At 37.5% G+C, this 19,422-nt stretch overlaps 1 protein-coding gene across 1 annotated transcript in view; it reads left to right on the plus strand.

Annotated features, from left to right (window-relative positions):
* LOC145255765 (26S proteasome regulatory subunit 6B) overlaps window positions 1–19,422 on the plus strand; it is a 32,345-nt gene that overhangs the window by 2,037 nt on the left and 10,886 nt on the right. Inside the window, exons 2-3 of the mRNA XM_080114427.1 lie at window positions 15,200–15,301; window positions 18,955–19,141. Of these exons, the coding sequence (XP_079970553.1) occupies window positions 15,200–15,301; window positions 18,955–19,141 (289 nt within the window). The remainder of the gene's footprint in view (window positions 1–15,199; window positions 15,302–18,954; window positions 19,142–19,422) is intronic.

The raw sequence follows: 19,422 nt of genomic DNA on the forward strand, positions 1-19,422 counted from the left end.
AAAAAAAATCGAAATTTGAAAATAATTTTGAAGCATTTAAACTGTCGAATAGTTATTTCTAACTTTAAAATTCTTGATAAGTCCTCACTCATGTGTTGACAGTTTTGAAAGCTATTTGCATCCAATTCTATATGCACACCCACCGGGGACCGGGCATTTTGCTACATAGACAACAAAACAAAAAAGTGCTAAAAAAAATAAATAAATAAAATACAAGTAAATGTTACCAACTTGGCCTTTTGGTCAAGATCAAAGTGTAGTATCTGTTCTTCAGATGCTGTACTTCCATTTCTTGTTCTCTTTTGGTGGAGGAGAAATCCTTCACGACTGAGACCATTTTTATTTTTGTACCTTTTCTCCACGTTAAAAAACGACCCTGGTGTCTAACTCTGTCCCGTGGGGAAGCATAGTAAATAGGTACCTACTTGGATAAGTTGGTACTAGTGCAGAGAGTGATCCGGACGTAAATAATGTTATTATTTAAAAAGCCATTCTTAACATGGGGAGGGGAGGGTGTTTTGTATCTATTCTATACTTCAACCTTACAATTGAATAAAAAAAACATATAAAACTTTAAATAAACTTGGAAATACGATATTAAAAAAAAGCGCGGGGATCACTCTCTGCCTGCACTAGCACCGATAAGTTCTTGTCTTGATTTGTTTTTAAAGGGTTTATATATTTTAAAACTGTTGGAAAAAAAAAAAAGTCATATAACTAAGAGTAGCTAACCTGAAGTGAGGTTGCGAAAAAAATACAATCTTCTTCGCGACCTTCTTCTCAGGTCTTGTAACCACAGTAACATAAAAAGAATAATAACTGACTCTTCACAAAGGAGGAAGGTTTTTATAACAATTTACCTTACTCTATTAGCATAAATAACCACAATGCTATTGTTCTTCTTGATTGTTGGAAGACCATCCTCACCTCCGGCAGCTACACTCAGGTAAGCTATGTATTATTTACCACACTCTCCCAACAAAAGAAAAAAAAAAAAAAAAAAAGAAAAGAAAAGTGCATTTTATGTATATATATATATATCTTCATAAAAAAAACTAAGTTGGCGTGACCCTGCTGGGGGACTAACAGGTGCTAGGCCTCAGTCAAGGGCCACCTGGAGGTAACAGTGGTTCAGGGTACCCTCATTCTGTCCCTTAGCCTAGGCCCCGCTGTCGGTTGTAGTTTATAGTCCTACCCAAGACTACTTCTATTGATCGGGTAACAGACTAGGTCTACACCTTCGTCTCCTTTTAGGTGCACAATCACTGCAGTACCATTTCTGTCTAGCGGGTGGAGCCAAGTCAATTCCAACACACTCAAAATGATACCACTCATCACAGGAATCGCAGCATATCATATCTTGGTTCCCTGGAGGTCTATTGCAGGCAGGACACAACCAAATGGTGCCATCTCCTTCCAAAAATGAACTAGAGGATTCCTGGTTTTGACTGCTACCTGCAGCAACAGGTGAGGATGCACCCGCCTGATTTGGTTCACTTTCCCCAAGATCATCATCAGATTGTGAAATTTCTATTGGATATAAATTCTTCAGTGAATGGACGTTCACCACACCGTCGCCCTGTCTGACATGAGCTGTCCTCACCACTCCATCTTGTCCTGGGAGAACCTCAAGTATAGTACCCAACATCCAAAAGGGTCGTGGTTTTAAAGGGCTCTTGACCAAGACTACATCATTTCTTTTAATGCGATTCTGAAACGGTATCCGAGATCTTCCTGGCATCCTTCCTCTAAAATCCAGGAGGTACTCCTTGTACCACAGTTCTCTAAATCTTGACAACCATTCATTTCGTAATCCAATCGTCTCGATCAACCTTCTCCGGCTGGGAGGAACCATGGTGGAGAGATCATCTCTTCCCAACGGTACCAATAGACCAGGGCTTTTATTGGGTCTAATAAACATATTGGGTATGATAATCATTGGTTGCCTGTCAGCGGACTCTTGATAAGTAAGGGGCTTGTTGTTTACAGCCCGCTGAATATCTGAGACAATAGTTAGGAAGGTATAATAATCTACCTTACCCCTACCAATAACCTTGTATAGGCAAGATTTTAAAGTCTTGATGCTACGCTCCCATACACCTCCAACCCAGGGGGAAAATAGAGGAATTGTCTCCCACTTAATGTTACATGACCCAAATTTGGCCTGGTAGTCCTGGAGAAGACAAAGGCGCTTAAACAGTCTTCCACTACCCAGAAAGGTTTTTGCGTTGTCGCTGAGAATTGACTCTGGAACACCATGTGCATTAGTAAATCTGACTAGAGCCTGAAAAAAGGACAATATACTCATGTCAGGCACCACCTCTATATGCACTGCACTTACACTCAAACAAGTGAACAACAACAGATACATTTTCTTCTCACTGTTACCCTCCTTCACCCAAAAATGTCCTGTGAAGTCCACTCCAGTATTCCTATAAGGAACCTCAAATTCGACACGAGAAGTTGGTAGATTGGCCATGTTCTCAGGCAGTACCGGCCTAGAATTGTATCTTTTACACCTTGTGCAGGAATTCAGGGCATTTTTGACTGCCTGCCTCCCTTGAGGCACCCAGTATCCTTGACATCTCAATTCCGTTAAGGTTGATCCTGTACCCAGATGGGAACATTTAAGATGGCAGTCTAATATTATAAGTCGGGTCAGGTGATGATTCTTGCCCAGCAACAAGGGATTCTTAACTTCATAAGAAAACTGAGAAGACCTGTCCAGCCGTCCATGCGAGCGGATCAACCCTTCCTCATCCAGAAAAAGATCTAGTGCTCGAACACGATTAGGTGCAGGCCTTACCATAGGATTCCGCAGGTAATTCAATTCAGCCATAAATTCCTGCTGTTGCGAACATTTTATTAAGTAAATTGCGGCTTTCTTGTTGTAGTTGTCTTCCCTTTTCCTCATCAAGCCGATGAATCGGAAGACTAAAGAAGTTACCCTCAACAAACGGGTAAACGTAGAGAACCGCCGTATGGAGATCACCGAAGCACACTCCTCATCCACAATCACCGCAAAATTTGTTGATGAACGAACAATCTGCTGGCACCTATCATCAAGACAGGGCAACTCCTGCTCCGGCCAAGTCAAGACCCCACCGCGCAACCAAGAAGGGCCATGGTACCAAAAGTCAAAGTTGTCTCGGAACTTCCTTATCGTTAATCCACGAGTGATCAAGTCAGCCGGGTTTTCGGTGGTAGAAACATACCTAAAGGTCGGCCTGATGCCGTAATTCGTTTCCAAATCCAAGCTCATTAGCAGCACATCCTTTAACCTGTTTCTAGCAAAGATGCTTTTACTAGTCATTGTTTCTGATAAAATCCATGACAATACTACTTGTGCATCTGTTACCACACACAACCTAGAAGGGCGGACACCCTTGCATCCTACCAAGATAGTGGGCAAACACTTCAGAGCAAGAAATACCGCCATTAGTTCTAAAGTTGGTAATGTCTTATCCTTCACTGGAGCCACTCGTGCTTTGGCAAAGATCAATGCAGAATTGTTGTCCTGAACATAGTAGGCTGCAAAACCATATGCTTCTTTAGAAGCGTCACAAAACAGGTATAACTCTCCAGTTCGGTTCCCGTCATGGGCCTGTCTGCAGAAATGCATGTCACTCAATTTAGATAAGTCTTCTGCCAGATTCCTCCAAGAAGACTGAAACTCTGGAGAGACTTCATCATCCCATTGCACGCCCCGCTTCCATAATTCTCCCACCAAAATCCTACTCCTTATAGTCACAGGCAGGCAAAGAGATAAGGGATCAAATACCTTTGCCGATTCTGAAAGGATTCGCCTCTTAGTAGATGCACTCGGATCACACTTAACAGGAGCAGTGCGGAGCTTTTCTGAAATAGGATCATACCGGTACCCGAGCACCATCTCCCATCCGGCCTCATGAGTACTCAATGTACCATCTTTCCCCATCTCCTCCCTAAGGCTGTCGCAGTTTGAGTTACAGGACTGCACCACAAATCCACCTTCCTGCAACCGCCTCCTAACCTGGGAATACAGCCTTACAAGCTTTGCTGGGTCAGACTCAGTAACCACCAGGTTGTCGACATAGAATTGGTTCTCCATCGCAACTCGACATTCATCAAAGGGATATTGGGCTGCATGAAACTTCAAGATACTTCCCAATATAAAGGGACTCGAGGTGAACCCGAAAATCAATGTGGCATAGCGGAAACATCGAAGGCGATCACCATCCTTCACAAAAAAACAGAACCTGTTCTTGTCTGCCTCCAGTGCAAGGCGAACCATCAAGAAAGCTTTCCTGATGTCTGCAATCAAGACAAACTTATTCGATCTAAAAGACATCAACAGGTCCAACATATCTCCTGTCATATTCACACCAGAGTATGCAGCCTTGTTAAGAGAGGCAGAGTTACCGACCTTCAAGCTACAGTTAAATACAGGCCTGATTTTAGTAGTAGCTGCCGGATCCGTCTTGAAAACTGGCCGATGAGGCACCCATACATAGTCCACAAAATTTTGAGGATCCACCTGTATTTCCTCTATGATACCCTCTTGTAGCTGCTGAAGGAATACATCTACATACTCCTGGTACAGCCCCTTCTTCTCCAGGCTCCTGACCACACGATCCAAAACGTGCAAAGCAATAGCATGATTGGAAGGAACCAGAGCCAGCTTATCTGCATGCCAGGGTAATTGCACATGATATTTACCATCCCTGAATATTATAGATTCCTGGAACTGCCGAATCATACCCTGATCATATCCTGAAATCTCTTCTCCGTCCTGAATGCCCAATGACTCAATGCTGAACATTTTCTCTAATCCTCTTTCCACATCGCTAGAGGGAAAGACATCCACCCAGGGGTCCGCATAGGTAGGGTCGGCTTCCAGGATGAAGCAAACATGCGATGATTCCACTTGGGGAGTATTCTCCATCACTGCACTGAACAACGTATAATCTCTGGAAATAGGGGCAGGATTTGTAGAAAAAAAAGTGTCCACCTCACCAAAGGGAATCAAACCAGCAGGAACAGAGAAAGCCCGACCCCCCAAACAAGGCACCAACTGTAAGGGGCCCAAATGTTGCACCAGATCCAGACCCATAATTCCACTTATAGCCACCGCATCAGTGCCAGATTCAAATTGCCCAGCCAGAGAACATCCAGTTCGCTTGAACTCCTCCAACAGCAAATGCCAATTTTTTAGATATAAGGATAGGTCCAATGAGTTGGCAACCAGTACCGGAAAGTGCCCCACATGACCAGACCCCAAGTCCACATCCAATTTCACCTCTCTGTATACTTGCTCACATTCTCCGAGAAGTGTAGTCAGCCTCAAATGACACTCCAAACCGTCAGAACTCAAGGAACCCAAGGAGTGCAAGACATCACCAGACAAATACGTTCTGCCACTGCCAGTATCCAATAGGCAGTTTACAGAGATGGTTCTTCCTCCTCGACCGAAGGTAACACAAATCAGAGGAGGTAGTTTACTCGAGTAACCAGAAGGAGCCTGACAATCTGAATCTATGCGGAAAGAAACATCTCTGGTTATAGTGGCTCTAGATTTTGAAACGGTTACCCGAGAATTGTTTCGATGGATATCCGAAGAACCAGGCAACCCGCCGCCTTTAATTAGCAAGCGTTTAATAGCCTCACTGGTGTCTCGCATTAAAACAGACAGAGAAGGAATTCTAGAGCCACATAACTGTATAAGCTCTCCCTTCAATGCTCTCGGAAATTTCAAAAAAAGTATTTTGGCCATTAATCGGGCCCCTGCTGAACCATCCTCAGAGAAATCACAATCGAGAGAGCTGGCCAGTTCTTCCAGAATAGAAGCTTTTCTGCAGATGAAACTACCAAGATCCTCATAAGAATTTTCCCCCTTGGGGGAGAAATCGATAATATCTTGGAATATCTTATCAATGATGTCACTCACATCTAAATATTCTCATTTCAATACTGCCAGTGCTTGCTGATAATTGGTATTGATGCAACTTAAGTGATTAATCAGCAGCAGAGGTCTCCCAGACAGCGAGCATTTTAAAAAGTTTAACTTTTCTGCGTTATTTGCCATGCCTGCTGCACAATTTTCAAATCGAGATAAGAAATTGTAAAAACTCATTCTATCGTTTTCCATTTCACGACCACTGAACGTTGGTCCAGTGATTTGAACTTGAGGTAGTCTAACAGTGAATGATGAATTAGCTCTATCCGTAGAAGGTCCAGGCGTATATGGAAGGGAAGGTCGCTCCGAATAGCCACTAGCCTCTGGAGGATGTAACAAGAGTGAGAGATCTTCTAATTCCTTCCGTAAATTCAGCTGGTAACTTAGCCAATCGGACTCCATAAGTTCTCTTTCCTCTTCAGAGACACAGGAAAGTTGCAACTTGCAGATGGAGATTTCAACTTCGTTGATATATTCCAAAATTTCCCTGTGGAATACAGAAAATACAGCAGGAGTGATCTCTGGGCCACGGGACAAACGAAGCCTGCCCTTGATTTTCATCTTCAGAATGGAAATCTGGTTACGGTGTCGCTCCCTGGAATCTGCCACAGTTGAAGTATCAGAGGTCTCCATATCCTTGTACGGGTAATCGAACAATTTCCAGAGTTGTCACTAATTGCTGTTACTAATGACTCAAAGTTCTGTAAGAAATTGTGTTGAACTAATGTATTTTTTTCGCAAATTGTTGGAAAAAAAAAAGTCATATAACTAAGAGTAGCTAACCTGAAGTGAGGTTGCGAAAAAAATACAATCTTCTTCGCGACCTTCTTCTCAGGTCTTGTAACCACAGTAACATAAAAAGAATAATAACTGACTCTTCACAAAGGAGGAAGGTTTTTATAACAATTTACCTTACTCTATTAGCATAAATAACCACAATGCTATTGTTCTTCTTGATTGTTGGAAGACCATCCTCACCTCCGGCAGCTACACTCAGGTAAGCTATGTATTATTTACCACAAAACACAAGTAGTTCCGAGTCTTGAGTTAGAACAAAAACAATTGGCTGACGAAAGACGGCCGTTTGGGAAATCTCGATAATCGCTCAAAAATCTACAATTAAACAAAATATTGTTAGAACTATACCTAGTAAATTTCACTGTGACATTTATTTATTTTTCTTGTTCTAACTTAAAGCTCGGCACCACTTACTTTTCAAACTAAATGAACGCTTTAAAATAAGTTAAAATAAATTTATTTAGGTAAGTAGAAGAGTAACTTGCTTGAGTAACTTTGGTAACATTTTTTTTTTTTTTTTTTTTGACAACGTTTATGTTTTGTTGTTTATACTGCAAAATCTTCCACCCACTTTACCCGATCGAATTATCGTAATCTTCTTCTATATATATAAAAGGCAAAATGTGTGTGATCATTTCGTGTATGTCTCGCAAAGGCTTCTTTCGCACACGCTCCCGGGGGTGTTACTATCGCTTAAAACTGTTTATATGCCCCCTATATAATAATATCTACGGTTTGGGAATGAGAGTTGCCTCTAGATTTATTTACGTCGATTTTTACAAAATTCTTGCTATTTCAGCCCGTCTTGTGTTCGTTCAGCTTTTTTGTATAAAACCGAAACTAATTCAAAGCTAAGGCAGCGTCGGCAATCGCACTGGTAAACGTCCAGAAGTAATCAGCTTTGATCAATGTGGGGCCAAACTCCATATATCAGGCAATTACTATTCAATTTGGAAAATGGGGATTCCCCCTCCCCAACATCTTGGTGAAAAAAAACAGTCAAAGTTGGGTAAACAAACCCAAAAGCTGCCCCGCAGCAAAAGTAAAGTCCGCTCCTTCTATTATTTGACCTCATTTTCAATGAGGTCACATAGAAGCAGAGCAAAAGTTTAGTCCGCTACTTCTATGACCTCATTAGTAGAGTTAAGTTTTACGGCGACGACGTGTCAATTCTGTTTTTATTACTCAAATTCAAACGTGACATCGTTAGTTTGTCCTGGTGGCCCACTGGTTAACGTCACACAATTTTTTTTTTCACACTTTAATTTCGAACTTTGCCTCAAGGGTTCGGGTTCGATCCTCATACTAACCTACCAAAAATTTTATTTTTATTTTACCGCCCCCCCCCTCCCGGAGTTTTGATTTACCCAAAACCACACACACCTCCAAAAACCCGGGCAACGCCGGGTAACCCCCGCTAGTATATATATAAAAGGCAAAATGTGTGTGACCATTTCGTGTATGTCTTCAAAAGGCTTTTTGAGCACACGCACCCGGGTTCGTTACTATCGCTTACAACTGTTTATACGGGTCCTATATCATAATATCTAGGATTTGGGAACGAGGGTCGTCTCTAGATTTATTTACGTCGACTTTTATGAGATTCGCGCTATCTCGCTTTGTGCCCGGTTCGTCCTGCATTTTAGTATAAATACAGTGAAAAACGTTGGGTTCTCGGCTTTCGCTCTGCTTTCTGCCCCTTCCCACCATCATCTGGGGAAAGTGAAAATTAAAAATAATGATCCCGCGATGACCTCATTTAGCGTCGTCCTGTCAATCAAGCTTCTTTTAGCTTTGTAAGCTTTAACTTAACACATTAATCAATTACTCTCACTCGTGGTCGAGACCCTTAAGTATTGGCATTGGTTTCCACCGCCGCGTCAAAGCTTCCTGGTTCAATCCCTTCTCCCGACCAAACGTTTTTTTTATTACTTCGCTTATTCTTTAGTTTAAACCTCCCCCCCCCCATACACAGGTTTATTTATGCCATTTTTTTCCGTTTTGGTTTTGGATTTTTTTTTTTTTACATCGTCTTTTTTATAATATTTAAGCAGGATTATTAATTACCCCCCCCCCTCATACACACACCTACAAATACCCGGGCAACGCCGGGTACCCCTCCCCCCGCTAGTCTATATATATAAAAGCGAAAATGTATGTATGTACGCTTTTCCTCGATGTCCACAAAAGGCTTCTTTCAGAGAAGCGCTCGCTCGCTTCACAACTTCTTAAAACTTTTTATATCATCTATAAATTGTAATATCTCACACTTAACCACGGAGCTCGTCTGTCTATTTAATTTTATTGACTTTCAAACGTTAATTATTCGACATTTCCCGCATCGGCACGCGTTACATTCGGTTTTCGGTATAAACAAAAAGCGAAACTCGACTCTAATCACTGGTCGAAAGCCAGTAGTCTCTAGAGAGCTAAGTAACGTTTGGTCAATGTCGACTTCGTCATATCAGACGGTAGCTTTCATTTCGAGACGCTCCCCCTAATAAACAGGGAGCGGGTTTTTAAAAACAAACAAACCGATTTATTGACCTCAGTAAAAATTGTCCCGCACAAAATGCTAACTGCTGAATAGCTATCGTAATCACGTCAATCAAAAACGCGCACCTGTTTTTGTTTTTTTGTTTTTCACACTTTACTATTTTCCAACTGCGCGTCAAGGCTTCGGTTTTTTTTGTTTTTTTCACGGGCACCTGTTTTTTTTTTTTTCACACACACCTACAAACACCCGTGCAACACCGGGTACCCCTCGCTAGTAATTTCATAAATCAGAGTCCATTTTCTATAGGCTGTTTTTGAACCCAGTCAACGACGGGTACTTTTGCTAGTCTATAAATATAAAAGCGAAAATGTATGTATGTGTGTTCGCTTTTTCTGTGTGTCTACAAAAGGCTTCTTTCAGAGAAGCAGTCGCTCGCTTCACAACTTTTTAAAACTTTTTATATCACATATAAATCGTAATATCTCACAGTTAACAACGAAGCTCGCCTGTCTATTTAATTTGCTCGATTTCGGGAAGATAAATAGTCAATATTTGTCGCTCGCCACATGTGGGTTAGTCTTTTTCCTATAACATCTTGGGTGGGAAAAAAAGCGTTCAGCAGTAAATGAAATCCCGCAGTCAAACTTGACCTCATTAACTCATTAAAACGAGCACCTGCTAAATCCAAGTAATTAAATAAATTCAAACGTGTTTCCGTAAGCATGTCGTGGTGGGGCAATGGTTAACGTCGCACGTTTTTTTTTCACAACTTTGCCTCAACGGTTCAGGTTCGATCCTCATACTTACTTTTTTTTTTTCACCCCCCCCCCCCACACACACCTCCAAACACCCGGGCAACGCCGGGTACCCCTCGCTAGTTGGTTCATAAAAGAGTAAACCATGGCATTAGGCACCATTTTTTTCACTGATTGTTTCATCATCATAAAAGTTAATTTTCAAACTTTTTTTGTAGGGGTAGGGGAGCTATCATGAACAAAATACATTTATGATGACTTGTTTAAACAAATAACAATCGGTTATATTCATCAGAGATGAATATGTATTTTGTTGAATATTTTGAAATTTCTGGTTAGTTTTCCACAAATTTCAGTCACCTGAGGCAATAGACACCATCTCCAATAATCACACAGCCATTCCTCATTTTGGAGGTCTTGAAGGTTACTGTATGTGATACCAAGAATCATAGATGTCACACTTAACTCACTTAATGCCATCCCCTCCACCAGCTCTGTAATGTTCCTCAGTGTCAGTATCTCCAGATGTTGAGACTGGTGTTATTGATTGTGGTGATGATGATGTCATCCTATCCTGGTATACTTTTAACCCTACCATCCCCCCCCCTTTCCTACATCATCTGGACGCTGTAGCAACCTCCTTAGCAGCAAATATCACACTTAGTTTGTTGATATTTTCATCTGCAGTGGGGCTCTTCCTATATCAGAATCATTGTATTGTGGCTGCCCTCCTTTTTGCTGCAGATTGAAATTGGGGAGTCAGTTGTTTGGTGTAGGAGTCCTTCAATGAGTCAGGGGAAAGAGGTTTGCCTGAGGATGAATGTCCTCTGGAGTGGGGGGAGGTCAATGTAAACACTGGAGAAGCTTGTGTGGAGGAAGATGTGCAGGACTTTGTTTGAGCAGTGATACAAGGATGACTTTTCACATTGACCATGTGGACATTGAAAGAATAGATGATTCCTGCTTTTGCAATCTCCGACTCAAAGGATTAATACATGTAAGGCATAAGCATCATGTGAAAGTCCTTCTTTTCCATTGGTCCTATATGGATTTGGGAAAATTTGATGAAAAAAGGGACCATTTCAAAAGCTAATTCCCAACCCCATTCTGTATCGGCTTGATGTACTCAGTAAGCTCATTTTCATAAGCAGAGACAGCACTGTTTGCTTCCAAATATTTTCATTGATATGGATTTCCTCAGACATCATCTTGAACAATATTGACATGCATCTGTTTCTTCATGATAGCGATGACGGGCATGTGCGGAAGTGCTCAAGAATTATGTGTCAGTGTCTTAGTCGGGCCCATCTACGGGGAAAATGAGTTTGTCTAAGGGCTACAAAAAGACAATGCCAGGCTCATTCAAGGAATAACTGCTGAGGTTGCTCTGATAGTACATTAGGTTGTATCGACAGAGTTGTTTGGAATCGTGTCTGGTTGTATCGATGGAATTGTTTGCTAACAGTTGTTCAGGATTGTGTAGACAGAATTGTTAGGTACCATGTCGGTCTGCATCAATGGTAGCGTTCATATTGAGTTGTGTAGATGGAAGTGTTCAGTTTATGTTTGTTGTTTAATTCACTTGACGTTTGAGTAATACTGCCTCGTGTGATAACAATATTTTTTTTTTAACTGAGCTCGTCTTTCTCCCCTTATAGAGCTACAGCAGCCTCATATTATCCCAAGGGGTCAGACTCTACCTTCCTCCCCCAAACAAATTTTTGACAAGATATTAAACACCTGTGTACTAGGTGTATCAGAAGCCGCCATTAAAAATGCGTGATAAGAACTTGAATAATTCAACTTACTATCTTTCGAAGTATATTTGAAAAATGTAATTCAAACCCTAATTTTTTTTTCAATTAAAGGAGCAAAGACCAAATTTTTAAAAAATAACAGGTTTAATAGCAAATTATGCAATATTTGTTTTTTTAAATCTGTTTTCTTTAAAAAAAATTTAAAGAAAATCAACAAAATTTTACTTACTTCGATTATAAAATGTATATATAGATTCCAAAAAATTACTTACCTATAAAAATACTATTCAATGGGTATTTCCATTGTTCATTGTTAAGAATTTATCCATATTTATACTTATATTCCATGTCCTTTTTAAATGAAATACTTTTTTAAACAAGGATTCAAAAAAAACACGAACTCAGATGTTTTTCACTGTTCTAATAAAGGGAGACAAATGTCTGATTTTTGTCAAGTTTATCTTCCGGCAGCTTCGAAGCGCCACAATTAATGTCTCTTTCTATTGCGTGCTGTAAACCAAAATTAGTATTTTGGGGCCACCTTAGGTCAAAAATGAACACATTCACTCATCAGTTTTTGTCGTTAAAAAAAAAAAACACTCTGCCGATTTTTTTTTTTTTTTTTCTTTTATTCTCTTAATGAAATACATGAATTTTTGATTAATATATTTTATTTCTTCTTTATCAAGTGAATTTTTTTTTTTTTTAATATCTAAAAAAAGAAAACATTGAATGAAATAGAAAAAATTGTCATCAGCGTTTAATAATTGCTTGACAATCTAAGCATAACATTAAAAAAAAAAATCAACGTGGTTAAAAAAAAAGATGGGTTTTACAATTTACAGGTAAATTTTCAAAAAACACTTCTTTTTTTTTGTTTTAAATTAGAATATTTTATTTATTGATCTTTTATCTTCAATTTGTGATATATGAAACTTTGGTGAGTAAATTAATTATTTAAATTTTAATAGACATTTCAAAATGGGGGTGGGTGAATTTTAAAAAAAACGTTTGTCTAAAATATTCATATTATTGGAAAGAGCATAAAATTTCACATCGACCCTGAAAATATTGTTAAAAATTGAACCATTAGAAAAATTTTGATAGATTTTTAAAGTTTAAAAATTAAAAAAAAGTTAACTCGTAAAATTCAATTGATTTCATTACGTAAAAAACATGGCTGCATGAACGCGCGCAGGCACTTTGTAAACACTATTTTAAAAAAAAATAAAAAATGATATTTCTATTATTTTTTAAACAACTTTAATAGTTTATTTTGGAAGTGTATTCCATAAAGAAAATAAACAACTCGCTTTAAAAGAGAAATTACGAGTTTTTTATGTTATTCGCAGTTTTGTGGTAGGGGTGTCAAAAATTCTGATATACCTACCTGTGTACTTAAGTATTATTATCAGTAAATGTTGACTTGTTATTACAAATTTCTAGTTTTCTATAACAGTTCTATTAATTAAAATAGGTTAAACTTAATATAATCATGTTTCTCATTATTTACATCACTTTAAGGGATTTTCAACTCTTTTTTTATTCAGAAAAATACAAAGATGCAACATTAAGCACTATCCTTTTTTGCGAAGATCAAGATATCGTTTGGACAAAAAAAATTATATGCGTTATGCTTAAATGATTATCAGTACAAAGCAACTAAAATACTAAACGCGTACAAAAATACAGCAAGTTGAATTTTGCAGCAGATTAAAAAAAATGTGTGTGGAAATCATGATTACATTTGATAGGCTATTGATGAAGTCCATCTTGATACATTCCAAAGCTCTGAAAAATGAAAACTTTGATTAAATCAGATCTAAAAAAATTTGACACTTAACTCTAATATATCTCTATGCTCCACAAGCATAATCATTGTCATGCTATAGAGAGATTTGTGAAGGATACCTCGTTGCTGGTATGCTTCATGCTGTTTATTTTTCTGGGTTACCCTACATATCAAAATATTAAAAAATGACTGCTACAATTCGTAAGACGTTTACGTGTTTAGCGATTGCAACATTTATTATCTATGCATTCATTAGCATTGCTTTTTTCTTGGCCCTCACGACAAGATCACAGTGTAGTATCTGTTCTGGTGTTGCACTTCACTTTTTCTGTCCTTGGTCAGTGGAGGAGAAATCCTTCATGGCTGAGACGATTTTAATTTTTGTTTCTATCCAGAGTGCCCCTTTTTGGCAAGCTGGATTTTCCCCACATTAAAAAGCAACCTTGTGTCTAACTCTGCCCTCATCGGGAGGCAAGTGAATAGGAACATAAAAGATTTGAAAGCAAATAGAGTTGAAAAATTATTGCAAAACAATTTATTTTGGTTAACCTATTCATGTGTGGCATATTTATATTAAAAACAATTTAATATTTGATAGAAAATTATGTGAAGTTATGTTATTAACATTGACTGTGAATAAGTAATCGGCCATTGGCCATGTTGTTTCTTCTGGAAGTAAGGTTACAACTGGACCAGAGGGGTTTCATTTTACGATAAATAATAGCCAAGTACTAGGCTTCTGCATTTTAAACCTTAATTAAAGCCATTGATTAAAAAAAATTAAGTCAAAAGTATGTTCTTTCATACAACAGAGACACTTATTTATAATATAAATCTCACCTGTTTATTTAAATGCGTATACATATGGTTGTATGTTGGCCTAAAACTTTTGACAGAGGTGACAGATTTTCACGAGACCAGTATTGTGTTGAAGCTCGGCCCTTCAGACGACAAATATAAAAAATTGGCTAAAAATATTAATTCCTACACCCTCAACTGGGCACTTTTCTACAAGGAGGGGTGGCTTTTTTCACCGATATTTTCAAAAATCATTCCCTCTTTTCGATTGACTAGCCTTAATTTAAACCGTCGCTACTTCCAGTTTGGTGATGGACACAACAGCAAAGACATCGCTTTTTTTTTTTTTTTTTTCTCAACACACACCTTCAAACACCCGGGCAACGCCGGGCACCCAGGCTAGTTTATTTAAAAACTAAACTCTCCCAGTCCTACTTTCAGAGCAAAATAGCATGGTTGATAGCTAATTACTTTGTCGCAGTCAATATTAAAATAACTTCACATGCGTATATATCGTATTAAATATTAAATTGTTTTTAATGCAAATATGTCATACATAAGTAAGTAACCTAAAATTGTTTTGGACTAATTTCCCCGCTGCATTTTCTTTAAAATCTTCTGTTGCCAATAGCAACATTTACCAGTTTTTCCGGAATTAAAGTTTAACAGCAGAATTCAAGTATCAGGTTTTAGTTGTGCAAACCAAAGAAAAACATTTAATTTTCTCACACGTGCTTGTCTCAAGGAAAGAACCGAAAATGTCTTTCATTGCTAATTTATTTTGGTTTTATTTACATTTAGTAATTTTATTTTTTTAAATTGTTGAATCAAAATGTAAAATTTACTGAAAATCTATTTAAATTTCAGGAAGACTCTGTTGTGACTGAATCACGCCCTGGTACATCGCAAACCATTCCACATTATGACCCTCTGGCTTTGGACAATGAAGACTTATATGTCAAATACAAGGTAAGCTAACAATTCCATTGATGATTATATCGATTGATTTTGACCTTTCTTAAAATAGGTATATACACCTTTTTTTTTTTTTTTTTACATATTTATTTAAATAAAATTAAAATTTTCAATACATAGATATTTTAGGTCGGATGTGGGATTATGATAAATGACCTCTCCACTCTTTAGATGGCCTTGTGCCTTAATCTGTGTGAAAGAAAAATTATATTTTCATAGCTTGTCTAGTAAAGTTTTAGATAGTCACCACTTAATATCAATACAAGATATTTTCATATTTCTAAATTTTTGAAATGACGATTGATAAGTCATATTATTTGAATTATTCAGACTAGTCATTTCATTTTGAGTGTTATTCGCACGTTTTCGACTTTCTTCATGGGAATCTTTCTGTTAAAATCTAGAATCTTCATGGAATTTCAAACAGAATCCTTTATTAAAATCTATTGCCGTATCATGCTCTCATTCAATCAGCCATGGCAAGGTAGAACTCCTAAGTAATTTGTGATTGTATTTTTAGTGTCCCCTAGACTGAAAATTGAACCTTCAACCTTCAGAAGAGTGTAACTTACAACTGAATTTTATCAAATACTTTATCCACTGTGTCATGGGTCATCGTTGATGGAGCAAGAACATGCTAGCTCCAAGGATTAAATAAAGAATTCCATTCAGATTCCAAAGTTTGGCAGAAAGATTCCAGAGTTCAATAAGTTACACATGACGAAGATCAGAAACACACAAATACACTCAAGATGAGAACAGAAGTCTTAATAATACAAAGATAATTTCACTTTTGTTTATTTTTTTTATCTAAATTATTTATCTAAATTATTACTTTCCTGGAGAAATAATTAATTGGCTAATTAAAGGCATCTTATTGTTAAAAGTTAAGAATGCAACGTATAAATTTTAAATATATTTTATGACTGGAAGAAACAAGTATAAAACACAGTTTAAAGAAAGAGAGGAATAAAAACTGAACAGTAAGTTATGCAAAATCAATAACATTTGTTTATTCGTAGCTTCATAATTTGATAGTTTCAGTATTGAATGCATATTGTGTTGTATTCAAAGAAATGGCATCCACAAAATATTGAAGCATTAATACTAGGGGTAGGCTATAGAAACAAAATTTTTCAAATAAATGCCAAAATTACCTTCATTTATATGTAAATAGATGGGAACAAGTGATTTTGTTCAAAACAGGTCAAAATTGGAGGGTCGCTGGCCCCAAACGTGATTTGACCGCGTCGACGCGTGAAAATGGCCCAAATTTCGCCCCCGAACACACTTAATCACTTATTGAAAGCCACAGGGTACATTTTTTGACTATAAATGCATTTGTATCATTAAATCTAACATTCCCATTGGCTATCCCACAAGTATAGGGCTTTTTAGGGAATCTCAGAGTCCAAAATGGGTCAAAATTACCCCAAAATTAGCCAAAAATGGTCGGAAATCACGGATTTTTCAAAATGCACCTCCCATGGGCCCAAAGACACCTCTACATGGCAGAAACTGTTGGGGAATGCTTGAAGCAGGCACTCTCCTAAGTTTTGCACTGTTAATGAGGGGTATAAGGACCTTTAAAAGGGGCTAAATATGGTCGATTTAGCCAAAGTGAGTCAAAAAGTCCCTAAGAATCAACATAGGTTGTCAAAAAGGGGCTTAATTTGAGTTATAGATGGAAAATTACCAAATAAGGAAATGTTTTCTTTCTGTAACAATGCAATGGCATCTTTAAATAGACACGATAACATTGCATTGCATTAATTGTGAATTTGATTGAACTTTGCTTTCTTTTTCAGTTAGTAAAATGCAATGAACATGGCTGGTATAGCAGGGCAGATTGACGAAGATTATAATTACGACGATTGGACTTATCTTCTGCTTGATTCTCTTCCAACTGAGGCTGAATGTGTTCAAGCTGTGCAACATCATGCTGTCAAATATGGTACCACGACACAGAAAAATCATATTCACCAGTTCTCCTTGCGATTATTACAATTGTTGCAGAAAGCCTTTGGAAGTGATGTTCGTTATGTTACAATACCTGGGATAAAACATAAACTTGATCGATCGCTAAAAATTTACGACAAAGATGTCTACAAAGCAAAGGGTTCCAGACGTGTGAATATGATTAAATGGAAACGAGAGCACCATGTCCTTCTCAATATACTTTCAAAAGATGTGAATCCTGATGAATTTGATGTACATGAACGAAGATTCTTTGTCGATCAAAAGTCTCTCTCTTGCAAATGGCTTATTGACACTTTCCACGTCGATATGGAACATGAACGGTTTCTGGCAGAGCAAGAACTGAAGAGCAGAAGACATTGAAAATTCAATTTTTGTCGTGCAATGTCATTGGTGCATGGAACTTGACAAGACGAAAACCAGTATTTGTGCTAGAGAATAATGATGTGATTGACGAGCTCTTTAATGCATTATATTGATATTTTACTGTTGAATGATTTTAAAGTAATGTGAAGTGAAGCTGTGTCTTGAAATAACAAAATAATTCCTTTGCTAATTACTCATGTTTTATCAAGTTATTCAATATATTGGTTACAAGAAATAGCGAATCGAGGGCCATTTTCATCAATTTTGGGGTAACTATGAGAACAATATGAATTCAGACTCTTCTTGGACAGCATTTTATTGACATTCAATGTTCAATTTACAATTAATTACTTTCTGAGAAGTTGATGTAGTAAAGTTACGATGTTTCTAAAAAGTATCATTGATGAATGAACTAATGATTCATATGTTATGTACCGTAAAGCGTAATTTTGTCATTTTTGGATTGTTTTGACCCTTTTTACATCCCCCAAAGATCTCTAAATACCCTAAATACAAATGGATAAGATAACAGGGTGGTTATTTCAGTCTTCCAACTGTAAAAAGCCATACAGGAGTGTTTATAGGAGCCCGATGAGATATAATACCTGCATTTTGGGGATTATCCGTGATTTTCGTTCATTTTTGGCTAACTTTTGGGTAAATTTGACCCATTTTGGACCCTTAAGATACCTTGAAAAGCCCTATATAGGTGGGATAGTCAGTGAGAATGTTAGATTTAATGATATAGAGCCATTTATGGTCAAAAATTGCACCGTGTGGCTTGGGAGGTGCATTTTGAAAAATCCGTGATTTCCGACCATTTTTGGCTAATTTTGGGGTAATTTTGACCCATTTTGGACTCTGAGATACCCTAAAAAGCCCTATACTTGTGGGATAGCCAATGGGAATGTTAGATTTAATGATACAAATGCATTTATAGTCAAAAAATGCACCCTGTGGCTTTCAATAAATGATTAAGTGTGTTCGGGGGCGAAATTTGGGCCATTTTCACGCGTTGACGCGGTCAAATCACGTTTGGGGCCAGCGACCCTCCAATTTTGACCTGTTTTGAAAAAAATCACTTGTTCCCATCTATTTACATATAAAATGAAGGTAATAAGCCACTTTTGGCATTTATTTGAAAAATTTTGTTTCTATAGCTTACCCCTATTAATACTTATGACAACACTGCATCACTCATATGTATAAGATGTTATTACTGCTAGTGAATCCATTTATTGTTATTCCATTTTTATTTTTAAAAGTTGTTAAAGTACATGAACTATTTTTCTGAATTGTTTCAGCGCCTTCAACGGCAACTAGAATTCTTGGAAGTTCAAGAAGAATACATAAAAGATGAGCAAAAGAATTTGAAGAAGGAATATCTACATGCACAAGAAGAAGTGAAACGTATCCAGAGTGTTCCGTTGGTGATTGGTCAGTTTTTAGAAGCTGTTGATCAAAATAATGGTATTGTTGGATCAACCACAGGTACAAAATTCATTACTATACTTTTTTCTCTAAATTTACCGTTTTTTTTTTTTTTTCCATTTACTTTTCCCCCCTTTTTGTTTTTGCTTTACCTTTTTGTAACCTTTTCTTTTTCCTTTCTTTTTTTACTCCCATTTTTAAAAACTTTTTCTTCCATTTTCTTTTTTTTTCTTTCTTCGTGTTCCTTTCTTTTTCTTCTTTCCTTTATACTTTTTTGTTCTTTTTTCTTGTCCTTATTTATTTCCTTTTTATTTTTATTTTATTTATTTTCCTTTTCTTTC

This window comes from Euprymna scolopes, chromosome 31 (genome assembly GCF_053919585.1).
Source record: "Euprymna scolopes isolate OS-2025 chromosome 31, ASM5391958v1, whole genome shotgun sequence".
Lineage (NCBI taxonomy): Eukaryota > Metazoa > Mollusca > Cephalopoda > Sepiida > Sepiolidae > Euprymna > Euprymna scolopes.